The sequence below is a fragment of the Megalobrama amblycephala genome, linkage group LG23 (assembly GCF_018812025.1).
Source record: "Megalobrama amblycephala isolate DHTTF-2021 linkage group LG23, ASM1881202v1, whole genome shotgun sequence".
Taxonomy (NCBI): domain Eukaryota; kingdom Metazoa; phylum Chordata; class Actinopteri; order Cypriniformes; family Xenocyprididae; genus Megalobrama; species Megalobrama amblycephala.
Genome location: NC_063066.1, coordinates 1,943,299 through 1,971,101, shown reverse-complemented (window position 1 = coordinate 1,971,101; position 27,803 = coordinate 1,943,299). Strand labels below are relative to the sequence as shown.

The following is a 27,803-nucleotide window of genomic DNA, read 5'->3' as shown; positions in this document are numbered from 1 at the left end:
ATGAACTAGAAATAGTAGAAATATTTAAAAAAAATAAATGAATTAAAACGATTTATTCTGTTAAAATACATATTCATTAACATATACAAAATAAATAATAAATCGATCCATTATAATCAGATACGTGCACTCGAGCTTAGAATAAAGGTGCAGATGTAAACAGATAAAGTGATTAATTTAATACAAACTAGAACAAAAAAGGACAAAAACAGAAGCCAGGAGGACTTTTATTTTGTGACACTTTTTTTTATTGAAGCTACTTTAATGATGACTTAAAGTTAAAAAACTATATATACAATTAAAAACAAAAACAATAGCTAAGTCTAAAAATAAAAATATAAGCTAAAAATAGTAAAATATTTCGATAAAAATAAAAATATAATATTCATTTATTAACTTACATGAAATATTTTCAGAAGGCTTATTTTCATAACTTATTTTTAAAATAGAAATTTATGAAACAACATTTTTTTAATATATATAGATCATGAAAATATTATTCACCATTTTCAGAACGCGTTTCTGCACCGGAAATGAGAGTGTGACGTCAGTTTGTTGTGCGCACCAGCTGATCATCAGCCAGAGCCTACAGACAACACAACTATCACACACAGAAACATCATCATTCTCCAGAATCGCGATTAAATCATCGGTGTCGCAGTTTGTGGAGTAAATCATGAAGCGACAGTAGATGTTCGTAGATGCGGTCGGTCAGTCAGTCAGTCGGGCGCGCGCAGCAACACTGGCCTTCTGAAGCTGTTCTGCTGTTTCTCCTCCGGATAATTATATAATACGATGGAAACGATTCTTAGCTGCTTCGGAAGTAGTTTGTTGGACGGTTTCGGCTTATAAAGAAGCGTCAGTGCCTCATAATACTGAACTGCGAACGTCTGAGAGAAAATGTGGTGGAAACTCTTCTTTTTGCTCCTGTATTTCTTCATGTTGTTCATCCTGGCTCGGTTCTTTGAAGCCATCGTCTGGTACGAGACCGGGATTTTCGCCACCCAGCTGGTGGATCCGGTGACACTGAGCTTCAAGAAGCTCAAAACCATCCTGGAGTGCCGGGGACTGGGATACTCCGGGCTGGCGGAGAAGAGGGACGTGAGGGAACTGGTGGAAAACTCGGGTAATGATCTCCAGCCGACCTGTTGTGCTTCTGTAACTCATGTTGATCATGATAATCATCAGTGTTTGCTTTTGAAGGCGAGCTGATGCAGGGCGAGCTGTACTCCGCTCTGAAGAACGAGGAGCAGACCGGGTCCGACTCCAGCACCACCTTCAGCGGAGAAATGCACTTTTATGAACTAGTGGAAGACACTAAAGATGGTATCTGGTTAGTTCAGGTTAGTATTGATCCTGTTTCTCAAACATTCAAACAAAAATCTGTCATTCAGTGTTGGGGAAAGTTACTTTTGAAAAAAAGTAATCCATCGCGTTACTTTTGCGTTACTTTTTCTCGCGTGGGCGGAGCTTATTTGTTTGTTTTTTAACTCTTTCCCTTCCATCAGCTATGTTTCCATCCAAAGTTGCTAATTTAACTTGACGTTATCAAATTTTCATGTTGCGATAATTGCTGAAGCTTTTATCGCGGTATACGGTATTATCACGGTTTTGTAATAAGTTGCAAAAACAGTGTTGTCATAGTATACCAGGTTTAAGAACTCTTTTTCTTATAACAAAAAGAACTCTGAACGTTTAAACACAATAACGCTATACACAAATAAATTAAAGTGCAAAAGAATTATAAAGAACAGGTAACACAATATAAGGTATCATTTTTTAACGTATGTTAATGCATTAACTAAGATTGAGACATTTGTTACAGAATGTATTATTTTTTTTGTTAATATTAGTTAAAACATACAACTGACCATTGTTAGTTTTAGGTCCATTAAATAATAATTACAACTTTTGATTTTAGTAATGTTAGTAAACATTAACTAGAAATTAACATTAACTAAGATTAATAAATGCTATTTTAAATGCTATAATAAAAGTATTTTTTCATTGTCAGTTTGGTAATAATGAATTAACATGTTAACTAATGAAGCCTTAGTGTTACTGAACAATAACAAATAATCAGAAAAAGTTCAGTCATTATAGGGCATGTTGCAGTCAAATATAAAATGTTTAAGTTAATAATAATAATAATTAATATGAATAATTTTCGTATATAATAAATTGTGCGCAGACAAAACACAATAATCGTGTTATCTTTCGGAGGTGGATGCTGCTGTTTGGGAATGCAGTCGTGTAAGATAGCATTTCAGAACGACCAAAACAGCGTTTCAGATGCTGTGCAGCGATCGCACATTGAGGAATTTATTTGGTAAATGTGTTCACAATGTAGATTGTGCATGTTTTCTTATCATATAAAAATTATCAGACTCAAAGAGTCTTTATGCGCATCTTGGCGTTTCCATCCAGCAGTTTTTATGCGATGTCCCACTGTTATGCAGTAGGGGGCGCTATTATGCATCTTCTGAAAGAGTACAGAATCTCCGGATCAAAACACGGGCGAAGAAGCAGAAAGAAGCATTGCTGATGCACATAAATAACACGACCATCAAACATTAAACAGCATATAAATCAAAACCGTCTAACGTTACTGAATGAGATGTTGAACCATGAAGAGGAAACGACTGAAGCTTTGATCTACTCCATCTGTGTTTTGATCATCCCATCCGGATGGCAAAAAAACAATGTTTACATAATAAGGAAATTTTCATGTTTATCTGAACTATTTTAAGGCAGAACAGAAACTGAAACCTCAGCCTATTCAACCTACTCATTTCACTGGAATATAACGTCTCTATCCTGTTCTCATATTCAAATGTGAGAGTCAAAACAAACTTAGAATCAGTTTCTGCTGCAAATGATCCGTTAATCCTCAATGTGTCACACAAAACAGACATGAACGATACTTTTGGAGATGTGTATTTTAGTGTATATAAACTATAAAATAGAAAGTGAATATAAAAGATCATTTTCTGTTTCTTAGGTAATAGCCCAAGACAGAAATCCTCTGTTGAGCACTGCCAACTGGGGCAAAATGGTGCAGAAAGTTTCCCAGTTTGGCATTCGAACCGGCACCTTCAACTGCTCCAGTGACTCGAGGTAAGAAACGACTCAACATTGTTAGCCGTATTCTTCTAGTAACTGAAAGAAAGCTGTTTTTCACATTCCTGTAAGCCGATCAACCGAGTATGGCATGTCTGAAATGCAGTGTATGTTTAACATCTGACCCAATCATCATTATATTACAAAAGGTGTTAAAACAATCTGTGAATATACAGTATTCTCCACAGAAGAAGTCCTGATAATAATGGTAAATGTGCAAAGTTCAGATACTTTAGATAATGTTATGTATTTTTATTTAAACATATTTTTCAAAAGTATTTTTTACAAACAGCATGACTAGATGAACAGATTTTGCCATGTGATAAACTGGTCAAATGATCATATATCTTAGTCCTGTGTCAAATAATATGTAATAGGCTATTTATCATATAAATGAACACACTCTCTACATTATGAAAACTGGTAAAACAAGAAACGTCTCTCAAAAGTTAAAACTCAGACATTCTGAAAAGTAATTCCAAATTACTTTGATGTTTTTCTATTAAAACATTCATCAACCACAATTGCAAACAATATATGTGAGATCATGTTTGGATTTATTACAGTTCATCGCAGAAGGTTTGGTCGTAGATTTACTCTCAACAAGCGGCTCGTGAAGAAACCGACTGGACGACACTTTCATTTAAACAGAATATCTCAATGGAGATCGTTAAACTCCGTCTAATTTGTTTGTCTGTGTTTTCAGATCATCAGCGCTTCTTCCACAGTGTAGAGCGCGTGCGCATGGTTGCCAGATTGCAAAGATTAAACCCCTGGGTGTACTTTTTTACGCGAACGCTAGTGTCAGTTGAACGCACAGCCTTGGGAAGTATACTTCATTAGACTCGTACGCGTACACAGGTGTTCGACGCATGCACAGTTTTGATCAATCTCATGTAAAAACTAAATATATTTGTATTCTTTCAAGCTATAGTTCCAAACGAGGGTACTTTCTAACCTCTTCACACAATCTCTCATCTATGTAGGCCTCCATTGTCGCTGTAGCTCGCATGAGTTCCGCTCTGTTCTGTTTATGCAGTTTTTCTTTGACTACCTTGTGAATCGACGCCCCCAGGGCACGGCTGCCACCTTGTGGATAAACTAATTACTGCAAAAGAAATTAAATGCGACCTGTGCGTACAAGTACTCTTCTGAAAACAAAATTCACGCCCTGTACGCTGACCCTCGCAAACGCGTAAAAAGTGAACTATACTTTAGGCTTAATTAAAACACTGGGTAGAAAATGAACAGAAAAGCCCCGATTGAGGGATTTCAAACTCTTGATATCTGGCAACCACAAACAAATTTTTTTTTGACACAAACAAAGAGCGATTTTGATAAAGTTTTTATTTTTTTAATTACATTTTAATCTCGTTTTTTTCCGTCAATGCTGTTACCGTTTAATGACCTTGGTGTCGCCTCGTCATCGTCTCGTCTTACTCACAGGAATTAAAGGGTTAATTCACCCAAAAATGAAATATACTCTCCCTCATGTCGTTCCACACCCGTAAGACCTTCGTTAATCTTCAGAACACAAATTAAGATATTTCGAATCCGAGAGGTTTCTTATCGCCCATAGAAAGCAACAAAATTACGGTCTTTCAAGGTCCAGAAAGGTACTCATCGTTGTTCAACCTTACAGTGGTTCAACCTTAATGTTATGAAGAGACGAGAATACTTTTTGTGTGCAAAAACAAAACAAAAATAAGGACTTTATTCAACAATCTCTTCTGTGTCATTCTCATACATTGTTTACGCCCAGCACTATATCGACTAGTATAACGATGTTTTTACTACTTTTCTGGACCATGAATGATGGTAATTACGTTGCTTTCTATGAGAGATAAAAATAAAACTCTTGGATTTCATCAAAAATATCTTAATTTGTGTTCTGAAGATGAATGAAGGTCTTACGGATGTGGAACGACAAGAGGGTGAGTAATAAATGACAGAATTTTCATTTTTGGGTGAACTAACCCTTTAAGCTCCTTGATAAACATTTTTCATCATAGTTTTCATTAACTAAGTTTAAATCCGACTTTCTTCCTTCATTCCCATCTACACAAGAAATATATAAATTATTTAAATTCACAAATTTATAGGAAAAAAAGGCATTTTAATGTTTTTCGTCATTCCCCCTTCTCAGGTACTGCCATAAGCGGGGCTGGATGAAGTCCACCCTCATCATGTCCGTCCCGCAGACCTATGCCTCCAAAGGGAAGGTCATGTTGAAGGAGTACAACGGCAGACGCATCGAAACCGAGCACATCTTCAAATGGATGACCTCTCACGTTGCATCTCGCATCAAAACCATCCGCCTCTCCGAGCAGTTAATGGACGACTGGTATCAGATGGACAAGCAACCGGTGAAGATGTTCTTGTTCGCCAGACTCCTTCAGCCCCCGGCGTTCTTCTCAGCGCTCAGCATCAAGTTCACAGGGCGCATCGAGTTCATCTTCGTCGACGTGCGCAACTGGGACAACACCACCTGTCTGGAGGAGATTGGCGTGCAGCAAACGCCCTCATACATCCTCAAAACACCAGAAGGCATCTACCGATACGGCAACAGCACTGGGGAATTCATCTCCCTGCACGCCATGGACGCGTTCCTTCGCTCCGTGCAGCCAGAAGTCAATGACCTGTTCATTTTGAGCTTAGTCATGGTCAATCTAATGGCTTGGATGGATCTTTTCATCACGCAAGGAGCCACCATAAAGCGCTTTGTGGTTTTAATCAGCACTCTAGGAACTTATAATTCCCTACTCATCATTTCCTGGCTGCCCATCCTTGGTTTTCTGCAGCTTCCGTACTTGGATAGCTTTTACGAGTACAGCTTGAAACTTCTGCGTTACGCAGACACCACTACCATCGCCTCATGGGTCCGAGCCGACTGGACCTTCTATTCTTCTCATCCAGCTCTCTTCCTCAGCACTTACCTAGCCCACGGCCTTCTCATCGACTACTTCGAGAAGAAGAGAAGATGCAGCAATGAAGACCAAAACGCCAACAACCTGGAGTGGTTGTCGAGTCTTTGGGATTGGTACACCAGCTACTTAGTGCATCCCATCGCCTCGTTCCAGAACTTTGAGTCAGACTGGGATGACGATCCTAACTTCCTTTTGGAAAGGTTGGCATTCCCAGATCTCTGGCTTCACCCGCTCGTTCCAACAGACTACATCAAGAACCTGCCCACCTGGAAGTTCAGACTCGCACAACCCGAGGGACCCAACCGACAAACGGCCACGACCAACGCAAACGGCGACTCCAGCGGGGAGCAGGAAGCGCATCACGAGGTTCTTGATTACGGGTGTCCGGCTGCAACGCAGTCAGAAGAGTCGGGTGGAGAGGAACCGGACACTGATTGGTCTCAGTGGCCTTGTGGGATGCTCCACTGCACCGAGTGCGTCGTGTGTCTGGAGAACTTTGAGACTGATTGCCTCGTCATGGGTCTACCATGTAGCCATGTGTTCCACCAGCAGTGCATTGTGGTCTGGCTGGCCGGTGGGCGGCACTGTTGCCCTGTGTGCCGGTGGCCGTCGTACAAGAAAAGACCCGCGAGACCACGTGCGACTCAACCACTGGAACCGGAATAGCCCTCATGTGATTCGTTTACGTCTTGCTTCTGGCACTTATTTAAAAAAAAAAAAAAAGAAAAACGACTTGATGTGTTCATCTTTAGTCTTTAGATTCATAACATTGGCTCCTGGGGTTTCTGTTGGTGGTTTTAACTTGCACAGTGTTTAATTAAAATGCATATTTCCCAATATTTTTTTGAATCTTATTTTTTAAAGGGAAAAAACTTGATTTGGGTCAAATGCCTTGTACTTGGATTTAAAAAAGTAATAGATTTTAAGAGTTAAAATGATAAAATATTGAATGGTAAAGTTTCTGTTGTAGCACTCTTCATAAATCCCAGTGAGACAAGAAGAAAAATCCATACGTTCCTGTACCTGAGAATTTCATCTTGTGTTCAATGTGTCTCCAAATGTGAATAATCTGTCTAAGATTGAGTCATTGGGGAAGTGAAGACTTGAGGAGTCTTTATATAAAGGATTAACACTCTGGGCATGTGCATATGATATTATTTTTTGGAAAAGAAGTTATAGCTTTACATAACTTGAATAAAAATGCCCTGTGCAGAATTGAAAATGGCTTTGGCATTGACATGCAAATCTTCATGGCTCCATCTGCAATTTAAGTCATTGTCTTGTTGGAGCATGTTAGTTTTTATTATTTTTGAACAGCGTTTCGCCATTAACACTAATACAGACTTTACCCCTTTGACTTCTAAAAGTGATTTGGGAACTTATACCTGTAATGACGTTCAATTCAATAAAGTCCAACTTTCTCAGCTGTGTTACATTGTGGATCCACTCAGTTTTGTCCATTCACTACCATTTTAGTGCCTGATGCAAAGTCACAATGCAAATACCTAAATAAATATAGCTGCAAGCAGCAATTACGGGGTCAAGCCACAGAAAAGGAAATATTTGTGGACCTCTGTGATCATGAGGTTAGGATAAAGCTGTTTAAATTACATCAGTTAAAGCATTTATAACATAATAACATGGTTTATAACTTCTGAGCAGTAGGTGGCGCTGTGACGAAACTCTGCATGCACGCTCAAGTCATGCCTGTGATGACATGTACCAAGTTTCGTGTCAATACAACAAACCTTTGCAAAGATACAGCCGCATATCCATTTTGGCGTGCTCGCCGTCAAATTTGTTGACGCAGTATAAAACAAGAGTTCAAAAATCTTTTAATAACTTTTTGTCATGAGTGTCTGTAGATGCTACATACCAAATTTCATACAAATTGGACAAATTTTGTTGGAGGAGTTAAAAAAAAGTATTGAATAAAATTCAATATGGTGGATGGTAAGTATGGTAGAATATGGCAAATTTGGTGTCGTAGAAATCTAACGATGTAAGTTAAATGACAATATGTTGCATTTTTCATATGTTATAAGCATTTTCATAAATTTCTTTATATCTCTTGACCACTAGGGTGTGCTGACCTAAAACTTTACAAGTCATCTTAGAACATGGCCTTGATGAATCACACCGAGATTCGTAAGGATACGTTCATGTGTTCGTAAAACACAGCATTTCATGACAAAATTCAAAATGGCCGACCAAAGAAAATTGGATATCGTTCAACTCGACATGCCTCAAGGAATCTAAGGAGACCATCCTCATGATTTTAGAACAAGGCATTCAAAAGTTATAAGCAAAAATATTCATTTTTCCTATCTCGGCACCAGTAGGTGGCGCTGTGATTATACTGTGCATGTACCCCCAAGTCATGCTTGTAATGACATATACCAAATTTGGTGTCAATACACCAAATCATTACAAACATACAGCATCAAATCCATTTTTGTGTGCTCGCCTTTAAATTCGTTGACGCGCTATACGAGAACGGATTGGCTGACCAACAATATTTTAATAACTTTTTGCTACATACCAAATTTCATGCAAATTGGACAAAAAATTCAAATAGGATTTACGAGTCAAAAGTTATGAGCATAAACATGAGTGAATCTTTGAACTGTTGGTGGCGCTAGAGGGTTTGAGGTAGAGACTCCAAATTTGCTATGGTAATATTTCAGACTGTCCTCTATCTGTGTGCCAAATTTCATAACTTTTTACGGTTCTATAGGCTGCCATAGACTCAAGAGCGGAATAATAGTAATAATAAGAAAACTAACGAATTTAATAGTTTCGGGGCTTGACCCCTAAAAATAAACGTTTTCCCTGTCTTTATGCAAAATATATTTTTTATTTAGATTTTTTTGAGGGTAAAATTTGATCTCAAGTGAGATTTGCCTAAAATCCAGCACTGTCTTCAAAATAAATAAAGCTGAAAAATTAAATAAAATGAGAGAAAGATCACTTTGTTTTACAGTGTGCGTTACACACGTTACTGTAGCAATAACTATAAATTATGCATAATTATACTCTCAACCAAACCCTAACCATAAATACATATAATTAATACTAATATATAGTACTTAAATGTAGAATTACACTATAACACGAACAATAAAGTGTTTCCTCTCTACCTCAGCTCCATGCGTTCTACAATCATGTATTTAATGGAAAAATTAGTATCATTGCTTAATAAGCAAATCAATTAATTAAATAATTTAGAATCTTTTTTTTAATGATTTATTCAGTAACAAAAAAAATAAGCAATTAAATAAAAATGACAATAATGCAATAATAATAACAGCAGCAAGAAAATCAGTAAAAACATATACATTACAAAACAAAAATAACAATAGTACCCAATAAATAAATAAATTAGAATCTGAATATTTCTTTTCTGTGAACTCGTGACGTATGTTCGCGTTGGGTGTGCCTACTGCGCATGCGCTGCTCTGTCATACGTGCACCAGTGCTGGAGTAATCTACAGTGTGCTGAGGCGAAGTCGCGGTCGAGGTTGACACATTTATAATGTTTTGCTGAAGCCGGTGGCGTATTTCTGCTCTTCAGTCCAAGCCTCAGAATCATGCTGCGCGTGTGCTGGAAAGGGGCGCGTGCGGCGGCGCGGGTGAGTTTATCTCGAGCGGTCATTCAGTGACCCACAGCGAGGCCCGACGTCTCTCACACGTCCTCAAATCACCGATAATATCAACCCCTGGAGGGTTTATTTAATTAACCGGTGATTATATTAAACCACGCTTCTTAATGAGCTGATGATTGTGTTAGTTGAGGTTTGTTATTTGCAGTTTAGCTGGCGCACCGGTATAGAATGCTATTGTACGTCAACGACGTAACGTGAGGTCGAAAGAGGCGTTTACAATATGATAGGCAGATCCGCGGAACCAATGAACGCGCAGGATTAAGTGAGTGACGCCTCGCTCCACCAATAAAAACCTAGAATGCGCTCAAGCGTAAATAAGGGCGGGATTTGTATGATTCATATTTTCTGTCACACGGATAGCTAACAGATGACTGAAAATCTTCAGTTTTACAACATTTATTCACCTTTATTTACATTTAAGAGTATTTTACTGGCGTCATATTCATCTAGAACGTTTTAATCGTAGATTTATTCTCTGTACAGACCTTGAACTGGTTTTGTCCAATAGAAGGACGTGACCTTGTCAGTGAAAACTTCAGAAAGTTTCCCACACAAACGCTGTCGTCATGATATGTAAATGAGCCTAATTAATATTTAATGCTATGGAAAGCAGCTGGTAAACATTTAATCGTCAGACGATAGACATTGAAGAAATAGAAACTAATGTTTACTGTTCATTCATTCATTGTTGTTTATTGCCTTTTACTATATGTCTGATATATATATATATATATATATATATATATGTGTGTGTGTGTGTGTGTGTGTGTGTGTGTGTGTGTGTGTGTACATATATATATATATATATATATATATATATATATATATATATATATATATATATATAATGACCCTGGACCACAAAACCAGTCATAAGGGTAATTTTTTTTAAATTGACATCATCTGAAGGCTGAATAAATAAATTGTTAGGATAGGACAATATTTTGCTGAAATACAACTATTTTAAAATCTGGAATCTGAAGGTGCAAAAAAATGAAAATATTGATAAAATTGCCTTTAAAGTTGTCCAAATGAAGTCCTTAGCAATGCATATTCACTCACAAAAATACATTTTTGATATATTTACGATAGGAAATTTACAATATATCTTCATGGAACATGATCTTTAATTAATATCCTAATGATTTTTGGCATAAAAGAAAAATCAATAATTTTGACCCATACAATGAATTGTTGGTTATTGCTACAAATATACCCGTGCGACTTATGATGGTCCAGGGTCTCACATATATAAAGAAATTGAAACCTGCTTCAACTGAACAGCATTTAAAGGCTTAGTTCACCCAAAAATGAAAATAATGTCATTAATTACTCACCCTCATGTCGTTCCACACCCGTAAGACCTTCGTTCATCTTCAGAACACAAATTAAGATATTTTTGACGAAATCCGATGGCTCAGTGAGGCCTGAGCAATGACATTTCCTCTCTCAAGATCCATTAATGTACTAAAAACATATTTAAATCAGTTCATGTGGTTCAATATTAATATTATAAAGCCACAAGAATATTTTTGGTGCGCCAAAAACACAAAATAACGACTTATATAGTGATGGCCGATTTCAAAACACTGCTTCAGGAAGCTTCGGAGCGTTATGAATCGAATCAGTGGTTCGGAGCGCCAAAGTCACGTGATTTCAGCAGTTTGGTGGTTTGACACGCGATCTGAATCATGATTCGACACAGAGGATTCATAACGCTCCGAAGCTTCCTGAAGCAGTGTTTTTGAATTCGGCCATCACTATATAAGTCATTATTTTGTGTTTTTGGCGCACCAAAAATATTCTCGTGGCTTTATAATATTAATATTGAACCACTGTACTCACATGAACTGATTTAAATATGTTTTTAGTACATTAATGGATCTTGGGAGAGGAAATGTCATTGCTCAGGCCTCACTGAGCCATCGGATTTCATCAAAAATATCTTAATTTGTGTTCTGAAGATGAACAAAGGTCTTACGGGTGTGGAACGACATGAGGGTGAGTAATTAATGACATTATTTTCATTTTTGGGTGAACTAACCCTTTAAATCAGAAATAAGTGGCTGTTATTAATTAATGTAAACAGTGGTTGTGCTCATTGTAAAAGGAAGCTATTAAATATTTAATATTGTCGTTTATTATGTAATGATGATTTGTCTGTTTCTCTGCAGCAATGTGTGTGTGGTAAAGCGTCGGCCCATCCGTTACAGCACTGCCGCAGATACACCACAGCTGGAGACTCTGGGTACGACACGCTTACAACGATATTACTGACTTTAAATCATCGGGTCAGTTTAACACATAGTGTATGTTAGGCTGTGTTCACACTTGGATTAAAATGAACTCTGATGTGGTTTGACTGAAATATGAACGCAAAAAACAGGACGTGATGTCACGAGATGCGACTCTAAAATGCACAGGATTACATGATGACTTTTATTCTGTATGTTTAGGTTCGGTGTTAAAAATAACAGTGTGAACGCTAAGTGAATTCTGTTTTGATCCGGATCAAAAGAACCTACAAGTTTTGCTTTGGTCTGCATCTCAAATTAGACTTTTTGCACCACAGATCTTCTGCTGGGAAAATAGTGGCCGCTAGTCTTTTGACGGTCGGCGGCGGTGTTGGCGGTACGATCCTTTATGCCAAGTGGGATCCGAAGTTTCGGGCAAATGTAGAGAAGAGCGTTCCTTACTCTGATCAGGTGTTTGAGATGGTGCTTGGGCCGCCACCTTCTCCACCTGTCCCTTTACAGAAGAAACCGGTGAGAGTCACTTTCACTTTCACTCTGAGCTTCTGTCATGTGATGTAGGCCATCAGTGATTAACAGAGACTTTTCTCTTAACAGGTAAAGATCGAACCCCTGCAGATCTCCTCACTGTCAGAAACTACGAAGGAGTCCAAGCAGCCCAAAGCTAAAGCCAAGAAGTCTGATCCAGCACCTGTGGAAGCTCCGCCGGCTGTAGAGGAAGCGCCAGCACAGACGCTCCAGGGTGAGCGAGACTCACGCTTACACACATCAGACTTTACCAGCTTCAAGGGTTCGTTCACCCAATAATGAAATTACTCCCCCTCATGTCGTTCCACACCCGTAAGACCTTCGTTCATCTTCAGAACACAAATTAAGATATTGTTGATGAAATCCGAGAGGTATCTATAGACGGCAATATAATTAACACTTTCAAGGTCCAGAAAGGTACTACAGACTAGGGCTGGGTAACAAATATCGATTTCTCGATTTTAATCGATTCTCATTTTTATGAACCGATATCGATTCTTAAATCCCAAGAATCGATTAGTCTAGTCTGTTTTCAGTTGATGAATGAGCAGAATATGTAGCGCCTCCCATCCAATAAATCACAATAATCTTTGCTACTTTTGATATGAAGCAAAGTCTCAGATTTCAAATGACGTCCATCTTATTATGAGATTCAAAAAATAAATACCGTTTTGGCGCTGTTTAATGTGGCGTGACAGATCGCTTTAGCGCCTCAGTTAAAGAGAAGCATGTGATCATCCTCTCCTCCGCTTTAATACCAGTTACAGCGAAATAAACATGAACATCTGAAGGTATGTTAAAATATACAGTACAACTTACTGAAATCCGTATCATGTCTCGTGTAATCGCTCAATCAGTGCTTCAACCTCGGAAAGACTCAATAAAACAGCTTCAATGTCACGTGACGTCACATTTACCTCAGAAAAACATATTCAGTGACCATAAACTCATTAGTCAGATAGAAAAGTGAACTCTAGAAAGATAAATATAGCTATGCACCGTTACATATTCATTATAATTTTTAATGTTCTTCAATATTTAATGCATGTTTGAATAAATCAGCCACGATTTAAATGTTTATATTTCCAAAAAAACGAATTGGAGTAGAAATATGATGATGTAATTCTAAACTTTATTTATAATAAAAACATCATTGAGTGTAATTTAAGTGTTTGTATATAAATAAGTTAATTTAACCTTCAATATTATTATAGTAGTACCAGCTGACTCATGTGTAGTTTACAGCATTAGTTGAGAGATTTTCCTCTAGAAAATTTGCCATATACTGTAATTGATCCAAAATAATTGATATTGATCGAATCAAAATCGTAATTGAATCTAATCGAATATAGAAAATTGTCAATACCCAGCCCTACTAAAGACATCGTTAAAACAGTCATGTGACTGCAGTGGTTCAACCTTAATGTTATGGAGAGACGAGAATACTTTTTGTGCGCAAAAACAAAACAAAAATAATGACGTTATTCAACAATCTCTTCTGTGTCATTCTCATGCGTTGTTTACGTCCAGCGCTTCCAAGTTCTACGTCACAACGCCGACTCCTGTGTCAGCATCACACGCATGCATCGTGCTGATCACATGATCAGCTTTGGCCAATACTGAGCCGGCATTCGGACGTAAACGCTGTTACTGCATCACCTGCGTAAGATAATGACAGAAGAGAAGAGATTGTTGAATAAAGTTGTTATTTTTGTTTTGTTTTTGCGCACAAAAAGTATTCTCGTCTCTTCATAACATTAAGGTTGATCCACTGCAGTCACATGACTGTATTAACAATGTCTTTAGTACCTTTCTGGACCTTGAAAGTGTTGATTATATTGCTGTCTATGGACGAGTCATATATATTTTGGGTGAACTAACCCTTTAAGGGTTTTAATGATCATCATGGCATGTACTAGTGGCATTCCTAAAGGTTCAGTAGGTGAAAGGTTAGTCTGACAGCGTGTGCTTAACTTTAACACATAGACAGAGCAGTTCAATCAAGAATCATCACTTTTCCTTTTCCAACATTATCAGGACGCCACTATGTGAGAAATCAATGTTTGAGTTGTTGGTCTTCATGGAGGCAGTGTGGCCATTTTACATGAGCATGATTTGATGCACTGATGATATAGTGACGGTGTGATATAGAATCATAATGCATTGTGGTATAGTTCAGCTGTTTCTAGATCTGTATTGTATATTGAACACTTTCTCATGTTGTTAGCAATTGATTTTCATATCGCTTGCTTTTGTTGTCATTATTTGTTTATGTTGATGCATTGACAGCTTTCTGGACACGTGACGCGTGATGTCATATTGGTCATAGTTTTTGTTTTTCCTCCAGATGAGGAGGAAGAGAATGACTTTAGATAAAACCTTTATCCTGGTGTCCGTCGTAATACATTGTTCTGATTGATTTTGATTTTGAAGTGTTGTTGTGTGGTCCGCCGATAAGGGTTTTTATGTGTACATATTAATGCATATGTTTCATAAGTAACAGCAAATGAGATGAGATTTCAGAACAAACGCACAGGATGTGGTTCTCAGCCACTGCTGGGTCATTTGAGTGTTGAAGCACATGCTCACTAATCACATCCAGAACCTACGAAGGATCGCAGGCAGTCGTTTACCGTTGCTGAACTGTGATCTCTCTCTCTCATGGAGTCCTACTGTTGTTGCAGAAGCCTCAGCAGAGGCCGCTCACATTATTTCGGCTATCAGCGACGTGCCCTCTGTGCCCGCGCCGGGTACGAGCGACGACGGCCCAGCGGACCACACGCCGGCAGGTCAGCCCCGGATCCCTCACGGCCTTCTGCTTCCACAACTGATCCACGAGCTGTTTGTGATCAGTTGTTGGGCAGATCAGTGTCTCTGCATGTTCTCATGGATCCCTTTCCATCATGTGACTAACATCTGTTCTGTTCATTGTGCTTTTCTTCAGTTCTTCACTAACTCATTGTGCTTGAGTTTTTTCCTAATAACTTACAAATGTGTATCCTCTTTTTTTTTTTTTTTTTTTTTTTTTTTTTTTTTGTCAAATATGCTTCATCTGATCATCTGAACGGAGTAATTTGTTCACAGAGCAGATGTGTGTGTGTGTGTGTGTGTGTGTGTGTGTGTGCATGCAGCCATTGCAGACAGCGCACTACAAAGATGTGTTTATTGTCTTTCATTATTTCACATCACCCACTTTTTAGGGGTTCAAGCACATGCTGAAAGCCTATTGTAATTGTAAGGATTATTATTATTTTTCTTATGCCTTAAAACTGATTGTGCAGACGAAACCGTACGGCCGAGAGACTTGAAACTTCGTCAGATGGTAGTAGTCTTGCTCGCTACTCAGATACCTAGACTCGTCCAAATCGGCCAATAGGTGGCGCTTCAGCAATCAAAAAACGCAAAATCGCTAGACCGTTTGTCCTAGAGTCAAGTGTCTTATAAAACCAAAACGATTGTCTCCGATTTCATTTCGCCGAGTGCATCCAGTGCAGAAATGTTCTCTGGAGTCTGAATGTCAAAAAAAAAAAAAAGTTGTAATTTCGATTCACGGTCACTAAGGGGCGCCAAAATGTACGATATGGGCGGAGCCACTTTTACTAAAATGGCTATAACTCGAGAACGAAATTAGATATTTGCACCAAACTCGGTACATGCGTGTAGGGGCTAAATTTTTGGTCAGGATAAAAAAATTGCTTCGATTGGACACTAGGTGGTGCTATAACAAGAAAAAAAACATGAAAACAGCTATAACTATGCAACCATTAATCCGATCGACTTAAAATTTGGTAAGCAGTATCTTGGTCCAAGAGGGCATGATGGTCTATGAGGACATTGACGTATCTCGAAAAACATGGCCACCATCGGCCAATGAAGTTTGAGCACCTATTAGACAAGGTTAACGGAGGCCGATCGGAACGAAACTCGATGGGCATGTTCGACTCATGGTCCTAGAGGTCTGTAAGAATTTTGAAAGAAATTGGCCACTAGTTGGCGCCTTGGTAATCACGTGGTGTTTCACAAAACCACACAATATGCATATCATTTGATAGATCTCCTCATGCTGAACAACTTTGCCTGAAGAACCAATGCTGTCAATCAAATTGTTCATTAATTATTCGCAAATATGTGAAAAACCTACTTTTGCGAACTAGTCCTAGGTTTTTCGCCCGATTGGAATGGAACTAGTGCATGACCATTTTCTGGACTCTCTAGATCAATAATTATCAAAAGAAAAGTTGAACTTTATCCTTTGGGTCGCTGTAACTGGGTCATTTAGAAAGTGGGCGTGGCTAAATATACTCTAAAGCCTAAATGAAAACTCAGAACTTTACGAAATTAGGTGAGCACATGCAGGATATGACTCTAAAGAAGCATGCCAATTTTTGTGTAGATCGGACTATAGGTGACGCTATAATTGTTAAAAACTTTTTAAAAAACATATGTTTTAAATGGTTTTAGCTAAAAATATATACAACTTTGGGTGTGGTTGACTTATTTTCATGGGAGTCACGTCCTTAGAATCCTTGCAGAGTCCAACGATACCAAACATAGTAGGTTTCGCCTTATGGCCTTATGCAACGTTTCAGTTTAGTGCTTTAAAAACGTTTGCGAATATCTTCAAAACCGAATCGAGACGAAACCACCGTAGGAAACACGGAACCTAAGTTGGTTTACTAAGGGTGGAGCCACTTTTACTAAAATGGCTATAACTCGAGAACGAAATTAGATATTTGCACCAAACTCGGTACATGCGTGTAGGGGCTAAATTTTTGGTCATGATAAAAAAATTGCTTCGATTGGACACTAGGTGGTGCTATAACAAGAAAAAAAACATGAAAACAGCTATAACTATGCAACCATTAATCCGATCGACTTAAAATTTGGTAAGCAGTATCTTGGTCCAAGAGGGCATGATGGTCTATGAGGACATTGGCGTATCTTAAAAAACATGGCCGCCATAGGCCAATGAAGTTTGAGCACCTATTAGACAAGGTTAACGGAGGCCAATCGGAACGAAACTCGATGGGCATGTTCGACTCATGGTCCTAGAGGTCTGTAAGAATTTTGAAAGAAATTGGCCACTAGTTGGCGCCTTGGTAATCACATGGTGTTTCACAAAACCACACAATATGCATATCATTTTATAGATCTCCTCATGCTGAACAACTTTGCCTGAAGAACCAATGCTGTCAATCAAATTGTTCATTAATTATTCGCAAATATGTGAAAAACCTACTTTTGCGAACTAGTCCTAGGTTTTTCGCCCGATTGGAATGAAACTAGTGCATGACCATTCTCTGGACTCTCTAGATCAATAATTATCAAAAGAAAAGTTGAACTTTATCCTTTGGGTCGCTGTAACTGGGTCATTTAGAAAGTGGGCGTGGCTAAATATACTCTAAAGCCTAAATGAAAACTCAGAACTTTACGAAATTAGGTGAGCACATGCAGGATATGACTCTAAAGAAGCATGCCAATTTTTGTGTAGATCGGACTATAGGTGACGCTATAATTGTTAAAAACTTTTTAAAAAACATATGTTTTAAATGGTTTTAGCTAAAAATATATACAACTTTGGGTGTGGTTGACTTATTTTCATGGGAGTCACGTCCTTAGAATCCTTGCAGAGTCCAACGATACCAAACATGGTAGGTTTCGCCTTATGGCCTTATGCAACGTTACAATTTAGTGCTTTAAAAACGTTTGCGAATATCTTCAAAACCGAATCGAGACGAAACCACCGTAGGAAACACGGAACCTAAGTTGGTTTACTAAGGGTGGAGCCACTTTTACTAAAATGGCTATAACTCGAGAAAGAAATTAGATATTTTCACCAAACTCGGTACATGCGTGTAGGGGCTAAATTTTTGGTCATGATAAAAAAATTGTGTCGATTGGACACTAGGTGGTGCTATAACAAGGAAAAAACATGAAAACAGCTATAACTATGCAAGCATTAGTCCGATCGACTTAAAATTCGGTATGCAGTATCTTGGTCCAAGGGGGCATGATGGTCTATGAGGACATTGGCGTATCTCGAAAAACATGGCCACCATCGGCCAATGAAGTTTGAGCACCTATTAGACAAGGTTAACGGAGGCCGATCGGAACGAAACTCGATGTGCATGATCGACTCATGAGACTAGAGGTCTGTAAGAATTTTGAAAAAAATTGGCCACTAGTTGGCGCCTTGGTAATCACATGGTGTTTCACAAAACCACACAATATGCATATCATTTAATAGATCTCCTCATGCTGAACAACTTTGCCTCAAGAACCAATGCTGTCAATCAAATTGTTCATTAATTATTCGCAAATATGTGAAAAACCTACTTTTGCGAACTAGTCCTAGGTTTTTCGCCCCGATCGGAATGAAACTAGTGCATGACCATTTTCTGGACTCTCTAGATCAATAATTATCAAAAGAAAAGTTGAACTTTATCCTTTGGGTCGCTGTAACTGGGTCATTTAGAAAGTGGGCGTGGCTAAATATACCCAAAAGCCTATAAAGTCTAAACGAAAACTCAGAAATTTACGAAATTAGGTGAGCACATGCAGGATATGACTCTAAAGAAGCATGCCAATTTTTGTGTAGATCGGACCATAGGTGGCGCAATAATTGTTAAAAACTAATTGTTTTAAATGGTTTTAGCTAAAAATATATATAACTTTGGGTGTGGTCGACTTATTTTCACAGGAGTCACGTCCTTAGACTCCTGAATCCTTGCCGAGTCCAACGATACCAAACATGGCAGGTTTCGCCTTATGGCCTTATGCAACGTTACAATTTAGTGCTTAAAAACGTTTGCGAATATCTTCAAAACCGAATCGAGACGAAACCACCGTAGGAAACACGGAACCTAAGTTGGTTTACTAAATGTTAATATCCAAATGTCAAAATTTTGATAGGAAATGGCAAAAAATCACATTAAAGGATCATATTTTATGCTCTCTTATATACAAGTGTCTATAACTTCAAAATGAAATGAGATTTTCATCAAAATTAACACACATATGTATGGAAACACTCTGAGGACACCCAAAAAAATAGGTGGCGCTCTAACTTTCAAAAACCTGTAAAAACCATATTTTTCCTTACTAAATTGCCTGTAAATGGTCTTTTCCATCTATGATCTAAGTGTTTACATGCTTGCTAAATAACATAATACCCTTTTATGTGCTTAAAGGCCTTAAAGTGCTTGAACCCGGTAAATACTGCTTGCAGCTTTAATTTTTGTCGTATTTTCAGTTCAAACTGCAGACTGCAAATATGATTGTATCCCCCCCCCCCAGCGCTGTAATGTCTCAGTGTTTTGTGTTTGTGTGTGTAGCTGAAGAGTGTCATCCTGAGCCGGCGCTGACGGAGAGGCCTGCGGAGGAAGTGAGCGCTCGACTGGCGCAGCAGGATAAGGCGGAGCAGGATGCGCTGGCAGGTGAGTCTGACACACATCAACCAGTTTGGAGCTCACATATCTCATGCTCAACAAGTCTGCATTTATTTAGATAAAAAATACAGTGATATTGTGAAATATTATTCCAATTGAAGCTCTGACTGCTGGACTGGAGGAGACTCTGGGCAGCTCCGCTAAGATCACCCTGCAGGCCATCGGAGCGCAGGAGGTTGCGCTGACCGCCATCACTGCACACACTGACAAACTCAAAGAAGCCATGGACTCACAGGTACACACGATCGCAACAGACTGAGCCATGTGACCAATCAGAGCAATTCTAACACGCTCCTGTGTGTGTTTGTGTTCAGACTCCTCCAGACGAGAAGTCGGCTCAATGGAAAGCTCTGAACGAGGCTCTGAGCGAGAGGACCAGAGCCGTGGACGAGGCTGGAGACGCCCTGCTGAAAGCCAAGTGAGGCCTGCTTCTGACCGATTCAGAGAAGGGCTGTAAACGTGCTGTTTTTGTTGATTTTTGTTTTGTGTATATTCAGAGGAGAGCTTGAAAGGCTTCGTGAAGTGATCAACAGCGCAAAACAAGCCAAGATTGACGCGGCGAGACCTCAGATCCTGGCCGCTGAGGAGAACCTGCACAGCATGATTGTGGATCTGGACAAAGTAGTGACCAAGGTAAGCATCTTAATCTGACCATGCTAATGTGCCTTAGAGAAACTCAGAATCAAGCCTGTAATCCATTTATCTTCATACAGGTGCAGACGGCGCAGTCAGAGGCGAAGGTCGTGTCTCAGTACAGTGAGCTGGTGAACGAAGCCAAAGCTCAGTTCCAGCAGGAGCTCGCCAACATCACACCTGAAATACAGGCCAACTGGAAGGGACTGTGTAAGATCTCACACACACCTGTGACCCTGTTTACACCTGGTGTTAAGATGTGTTTTGGCTCTTCCAAGCTTCATAATGGGAGTTTTTGAAGCACATCCGTCCATCATAAGAGTAATCCATCCGGTTCCAGGGCGTTAATAAGTCCCTTTTGAAATGAAGCGATGGGTTTTTTGTAAGAAAAATATCCAGAATTAATAGTGATACAGTTTATAAAGTTCTAAATATGGATATTTTTCTTACAAAAACCCATCGCTTCATTTCAAAAGGGACTTATTAACCCCCTGGAGCTGAATGGATTACTTTTATGATAGATGGATGTGCTTTTTTGGTCTTCAAAAAGCTTGCATATACACTACCAGTCAAAAGTTTTGGAACATTACTATTTTTAATGTTTTTGAACAAAGTCTCTTATGCTCATTAAGGCTTCATTTATTTCATAATAAATACAGAAAAAACAATAATATTGTGAAATATTATTACAATTTAAAATTATGGTTTTCTATTTGAATATACTTTAAAATATAATTTATTCCTGTGATCAAAGCTGAATTTTCAGCATCATTACTCCAGTCTTCAGTGTCACATGATCCTTCAGAAATCATTCTAATATGATGATTTATTATCAATGTTGGAAACAGTTGTGCTGCTTAATATTATTTTAGGAACCTGTGATACTTTTTTCAGGATTCATTGATGAATAAAAGGTTAAAAAGAACAGCATTTATTGAAAATATATAAATCTTTTCTAATGATATAAATCTGTACTGTCACTTTTTATCAATTTAACACATCCGTGCTGAATAAAAGTATTAATTTCTTTCAAAAAAAAAAGAAAGAAAAAAAATTACTGACCCCAAACTTGTGAACGGTAGTGTATATTGTTACAAAATATTTCTATTTTAAATAAATGCTGATATTTTTAAACTTTTTATTCATCAATGAATCCTGAAAAAATGTATTATAAAATAATAAAATAATATTAAGCAGCACAACTGTTTCCAACATTGATAATAAATCATATTAGAATGATTTCTGAAGGATCATGTGACACTAAAGACTGGAGTAATGATGCTGAAAATTCAGCTTTGCATCACAGGAATAAATTACATTTTAAAGTATATTAAAATAGAAAACCATAATTTTAAATTGTAATAATATTTCACAATATTACTGTTTTTTTCTGTATTTATTATGAAATAAATGCAGCCTTAATGAGCATAAGAGACTGTGTTCAAAAACATTAACAATAGTAATGTTTCCAAACTTTTGACTGTTAGTGTATTTTACTATAACTCAGAATGTGTTTGTCTGAAAGAAGAACTATCCCTTTTAAGTTAAAGTTCATCTCAAGATCCCTGTCCGCTCTTGAATGCAAGAACACCATAGAAGCACCTCCGATCGAGTCAAATAAATCCACAACCTAATAACAGCAATGCTCTGTTGTGTTTCTCAGCGGGAAAGCTGAGCGTGGATGATCTGAACTCTCTGATCGCTCACGCGCACCGCCGCATTGACCAGCTGAACCGTGAGCTGGCGGAGCAGCGGGTGAGGGAGCAGATCCACATCGAGACGGCTCTGGAGCAGCAGAAGCTGGAGGATCGGAAAGCGCTGGAGAAAGCCGTGGTTTCTGCGCTGGAGCACAGCCGCGAGGACATGAGACTCGAGCAGGAGAAGAAGGTCTGTGCTTCATCAAGATTACTTATTATTTGACCGTGAATATGTATTTTTAGGAACTCAAGAATGACTTTGATAGTCTTTGTAGAAGTTTGAAGGTGTGTGTGTGTGTGTCAGGTTCAGGAGATGCGTGAGGTGATGGAGGCTGAGATGAGGACACAGCTGCGCCGTCAGGCTGCCGCTCACACGGATCACCTGCGGGACGTGCTGAAGGTTCAGGAACAGGAGCTGCGCGAGGAGGCGCAGGAGGTACCTACACTGCCTGTCCATGCGGACTCACGTCTACATGTCTTTCATGAGAGAATTTAATGATTAAAGGAGTTCTTCACTCCTCACTACCTGTTTGACTGACCAATGGCAGACGGGGAGTGCTGATTTTTGAAACATTGAAACGTTAAAAGAGGTGATGCACCCAAATTTGGTTCCGGCCAATACAGTTTTGGAGCTACAACGGATAAACACGTCAGCTGTTTGAACACTAGAGCTGATTTCTCGATTTTAATCGATTCTCATTTGATTAACTGATATCGATTCTTAAATCTCAAGAATCAATCTTTTAGTCTGTGCTGTTTCCAGTCGATGCGTGAACAAGATGAGACATTTGTCAGATGCTTGGGCTCTGTTGTGCAGCGATTCCTCCGCCATTGTCTTGTCAGTCATCTCGCCTTCCTCTCAGTGTAATGCCGGTCGGGCCAGTGGTTCAAATTTTTACTTGCCTTGCCAAAATTTTCACTGGCCCCACAACAAATAAAGTAAAAGAAAAGAAAATGGGCCTATAAAATAAGCCTAGTTATTGTTTTTGATACATGTAACCTTAATAAACAGTTTTATGACACCAAAAGCTACTAGATGAACTAACTTAAATTTTAAATATTGTAAGATAAATAAACAGTAAGTAACAAAATAGTAACAAATAATCAAATTATGAGTAATATCACAAATAAATACAACAGAACAAACAGAAATTGTAATCTAATGTATAACTATATCACTATAGATTAAACTTTATTAAAGTTAATCAGTCACAGATGCATAAATAATGTTTTGAAATGTTGAAAATATAAAACGTTAAATACTGTTATTTGAAATTATTTAAAAAATACTTTTAAAAGACACTTTAAATGTGAAATTAAACCTGCCAGTAGGTGGCAGCGAATGTCATTGAGATTCAACCGATTCATTCAAACGGCTGATTCATTCAGGAAGTGTTGCTCAGAGACGCAAAACAATTCTGTGAAAAAAATCAATGGCGCAGGATAAAATCAATATCACATTTGTAATCATGCTAATATTTGGACAGAAACAGCGCTCTTTGTTCAATATTGGTTAACTATATTAAATTATATAAATATGAAAGATATACAGGGTCATTTTTGTCCCTTATCTTGAATTCTGGGTCATTCTAAATGCATTTTAATAGACTAAATCACGCACTGAAAGCGTACACTCTAAATATGCATGCGCATAAGGATTTTTTCTACTGGCCTGGTTGGGCCCACAACAAAAAATAAAGTAAAAGAAATGAAAATGGGCCTATAAAATAAGCCTAGTTATAGTTTTTGATACATGTAACCTTAATAAATAGGGATATGACACCAAAAGTTACTAGATTAACTCTCTTAAACTTTAAATATTGTTAGACAAATAAACAGGATGTAATAAAATAGGAACAAATAATCAAATTATGAGTAATATCACAAATAAATACAACAGAACAAACATATAAATGAAAAACGGTGCTTTTCAAGTTTTTCATACAGGTTTAAACAGGAGATTTTCAGGTAGCATACAGAAATCTAATGTATAGCTAACTATATAACTATAGATTAATTAGTTAATCAGTCAAGAGCAGTTACAGATGCATAAATAATGTTTTGAAATGCTGAAAATATAAAACAAAAAAATGAAAAGACACTTTAAATGTGAAATTAAGATTGAGATTGAGATTCAACCGATTCATTCAAACGGCTGATTCATTCAGGAAGTGTTGCTCAGAGACGCAAATCAATTCTGTGGACTTAGGAACTATTTTCATTGGTGAAATAGAGTGAAACAAGCGATTTGGTGTCTAAAATATAAGTCACTTGATATTAAGTTAATAAAATCAATATCACATTTGTAATCATGTTGATATTTGGACAGAAACGGCGCTCTTTGTTTAATATTGGTTAACTATATTAAATTATATAAATATGAAAGATATACAGGGTCATTTTTGTCCCTTATCTTGAATTCTGGGTCATTCTAAAAGCATTTTAATAGACTAAATCACGCACTGAAAGCGCACACTATAAATATGCATGCGCACTAGTCTAACCTACTAGACTACGTCACGTAGAGCATGCGTGCTCTCAATGAGTGTGTTTGTGTTTGGTTTTTGTAAAGTGAGTGACATACTTGATAATATCAGATCATTAAATCAACAATTACGATATCATAGACGATATATATCCTACAGCACTGGCCTGATCGGGCAAATGACCGTTCCGTCTACTGTCCCGAGCGTCGTTCACACTGGCCCCGGGCCATCGGGCAGTCCTTACTGTCGAACCCTGTAATGTCCATGATTGCCATAAATTATCACAGCAGTGTGTTCAAATTCTTGTTTTTATAGTGAAGTTTGTGTTCTTTTTCCATGTTTTATTTTCTTAAGTGAGCGACATCACCAGTGAAAATCTGGGAACACCTGTGCTGTTTTCAGTTAATGCGTAAACAAAACTTCGCTAAACATTATTTGTATCGCACCTCCCATCCAATAATCGCAGTAAGCTTTGTTACTTTTGTCTCAGCTCTCAAATTTTGTTGCGAAATATAAACAATAAATACCATTTCGGCGCTCTTAAATGTGGCGTGACAGATCTCTGTTGTTGTCGTGAACCGATCACCTCTTCCTCTTTACTACTAGCTACAGCATGAAATAAACGTGAATGAACATCAGAAGGTTTGTTGAAAGATTCAGAACAATTTACTGTCAATCAATCGGTGTTTCAACCGCAGAAAGACGTCAATAAAACAGCTTGAGAACAGTCTATATTATCTGTCTAAATAAGTGACATTGTGTCTTTGTTTGTAGATCCTGACCAGTAAGATGATGGAACAGGAAACTCATTACCGCAGACTGACTCAAGAACAGCTGGACACCTTCACTCTGGACATGAACGCCGCTTACGCCCGCCTGAAGGGCATCGAAGAGGCCATCGACAGTGAGTCTGAGGCATAATTTAATCTTCTGTTTGACCTTCGATTGATGTTTCTAACATCTCTCTGTCTCCAAGGTCATGTGACTGCAGAGGAAGAGGCCCGTAAGGCTCACCAGTTGTGGCTTTCTGTAGAGGCTCTGAACTACACGCTCAAGTCAGCAGGTGCCGATTCCCCCACCGAGCCTCTAGAGGGCGCTGTGCGCGCCATCAAAGAGAGCTGTGCGGAGAACGAGTTCGCGCAGGCATTGGCCACCGCCATTCCCGAAGAGTCTCTCAGCCGAGGGATCTACAGCGAAGCTTTCCTTCGCGCACGTTTCTACGACATCCGCCGGCTCGCGCGACGCGTGGCGCTCATCGACGAGACCCGCAACAGCCTTTACCAGTACTTCCTGTCCTACCTGCAGTCCGTCCTTTTGTTTGAGAGGGAGCAAGAAGCGCCACCTGCTAAATTAGCACCTGAAGATCTCGACACGTTCAAGCTGCTCGCCTACGCGACTTACAGCATCGAGCGCGGCGACCTGGAACTAGCCGCGAAGCTAATCAACCAGCTTCGCGGCGAGTCGCAGCGCGTGGCGCAGGACTGGCTTAAAGAAGCCCGGCTAACCTTAGAAACCAAGCAGGTGATTAGCCTGCTATCGGCGTATGCTAACGCCGTAGGGTTGGGCACCACACAGGCCCCTTAGCCACGCCCACTCTGTGGAGATTATGTAAATTACGAGGAGTGTCATTCGCCCGCTGTTAACTGAACCTTCCGCTCAGCTGATTTAATTTATAAATAGATTGTGTGCTAGCCAAAAATTTTGTTTTCTTATCTGTCCGAAGCACTTTCACAGGAAGTTTCTGCCCTTAAAACAGTTCTTAAGTGGCCTACCATCCAGAACAGACCGTAAGTGTCCCTCGTGTGCGGAAAAACACATCTCAAGGGTTTTGTTGATCTTGGCAGTGGCACTCCTCAGTGTATATGCTGCACATCTCACTGTTCAGGATCAGGTTGAAGGGCCTGCGGGTCAAAACCACTGATGGCAGCGGGACACTAACCTGTTCACCGTTTCACATGTAACGCTTCAGTTTCAAAGTTGTCTATTAACCCAGACTGTTAAGAATATTCAGTCCTGCTCTCATTCACTATTGGAGATCAATAAATCATGGTTGTTGACGAGAACGGCATTTCAGTTATTTGCATGTCTGAGTTTTACTTTACCGTCAGATGTGGTTTAGTAGGGTTCATTTTGATTTTAATTATTTTAAACGAGCCAGATTCATAACAGTTTGAGCAGCACAGATTGTGTTGAGAATCTGTTGCTGAAGACTTGATGAATGAGGCTGTTATTGAAGGATGGAGATGCACACGCCATATTGGAACTGACAGCAAACAATTCACAAATATACTGTTTCCATAGAAATCTTAAAGGCACGGCAGCAAAAAGTGTCTTTTCATTTCACATACAGTTAGGTCTGTATATATTTTAGTACGTTTCAGTGCATACAGTCAGATGATGAATCCAGTCTGTCAAGTGCGATCCACACTCCAATCCAGAAGGGGGCGTGTGCGGTAATGCAACACTGTTTGCTAACTGCCACAAGAACAGACACTCTATGCATAGATGTTTATGTGTCTCTTAACTAGTGTTTTAACCTAGTTAAACTAGTGTTTTTAACCTCAGGCAAGTCATTTAGTGTCCACAGCATGTTAGTTCACTAGAAAAATGAAGCATTTCACTAAATATATGCACTATATTAGCTTATATATTCATTATATTTATTTTACCTGTTAGGAATGTCTTAATGGGTAATATGAACGGAGCGTTCTTTAGAACTTCCGCAATAATATAAGCCAGCTGGAAAATTCCGGTGAGAGTCATTTACTGGTGTGTTGAGCATCAGTAGTGAAAAACTTAGTTTATAATCAGAATATAGTCATTTAAATAGTCATGCATAGCATTAATTTAGTTATTCAAACATAAGACGGCATAAAAAATAAATAAAGACGTACCTCAGTGTTCACCTCGGCTAAATTCAATTCGACCATTAGTTTTCACACTTTTATGTAAAAAAAGCTTCAAAAATTAAATATTGTGCACTTTAGTTAGATTAATTGAATAAATTGTGTGCTGAAATCATTGATCTTGTGCTGCACTGACTGACA

The 27,803-nt window shown here is 38.6% G+C and overlaps 2 protein-coding genes across 3 annotated transcripts; both read left to right on the top strand.

Annotated features, from left to right (window-relative positions):
- Positions 1–538: 538 nt before the first annotated feature.
- rnf103 (ring finger protein 103) lies at positions 539–7,480 on the top strand. The gene is made up of 4 exons (XM_048176353.1): positions 539–1,126; positions 1,204–1,343; positions 3,002–3,117; positions 5,267–7,480. Exons 1-4 carry the CDS (start codon positions 901–903, stop codon positions 6,711–6,713), a joined length of 1,929 nt encoding a protein of 642 aa, XP_048032310.1. The 5' UTR covers positions 539–900; the 3' UTR covers positions 6,714–7,480.
- A 2,012-nt stretch (positions 7,481–9,492) lies between these two features.
- immt (inner membrane protein, mitochondrial (mitofilin)) lies at positions 9,493–26,819 on the top strand. 2 transcript variants are annotated; one of them, XM_048176351.1, is made up of 14 exons: positions 9,493–9,679; positions 11,887–11,960; positions 12,285–12,477; positions 12,562–12,706; positions 15,177–15,281; positions 19,827–19,928; positions 20,042–20,175; positions 20,255–20,358; positions 20,438–20,573; positions 20,654–20,783; positions 22,237–22,460; positions 22,575–22,706; positions 25,531–25,660; positions 25,733–26,819. In XM_048176351.1, exons 1-14 carry the CDS (start codon positions 9,638–9,640, stop codon positions 26,338–26,340), a joined length of 2,259 nt encoding a protein of 752 aa, XP_048032308.1. In that variant the 5' UTR covers positions 9,493–9,637; the 3' UTR covers positions 26,341–26,819. The 2 variants fall into 2 exon arrangements, with proteins under 2 accessions (XP_048032308.1, XP_048032309.1); XM_048176352.1 differs by lacking the exon at positions 15,177–15,281.
- The last annotated feature ends 984 nt before the right edge of the window (positions 26,820–27,803 follow it).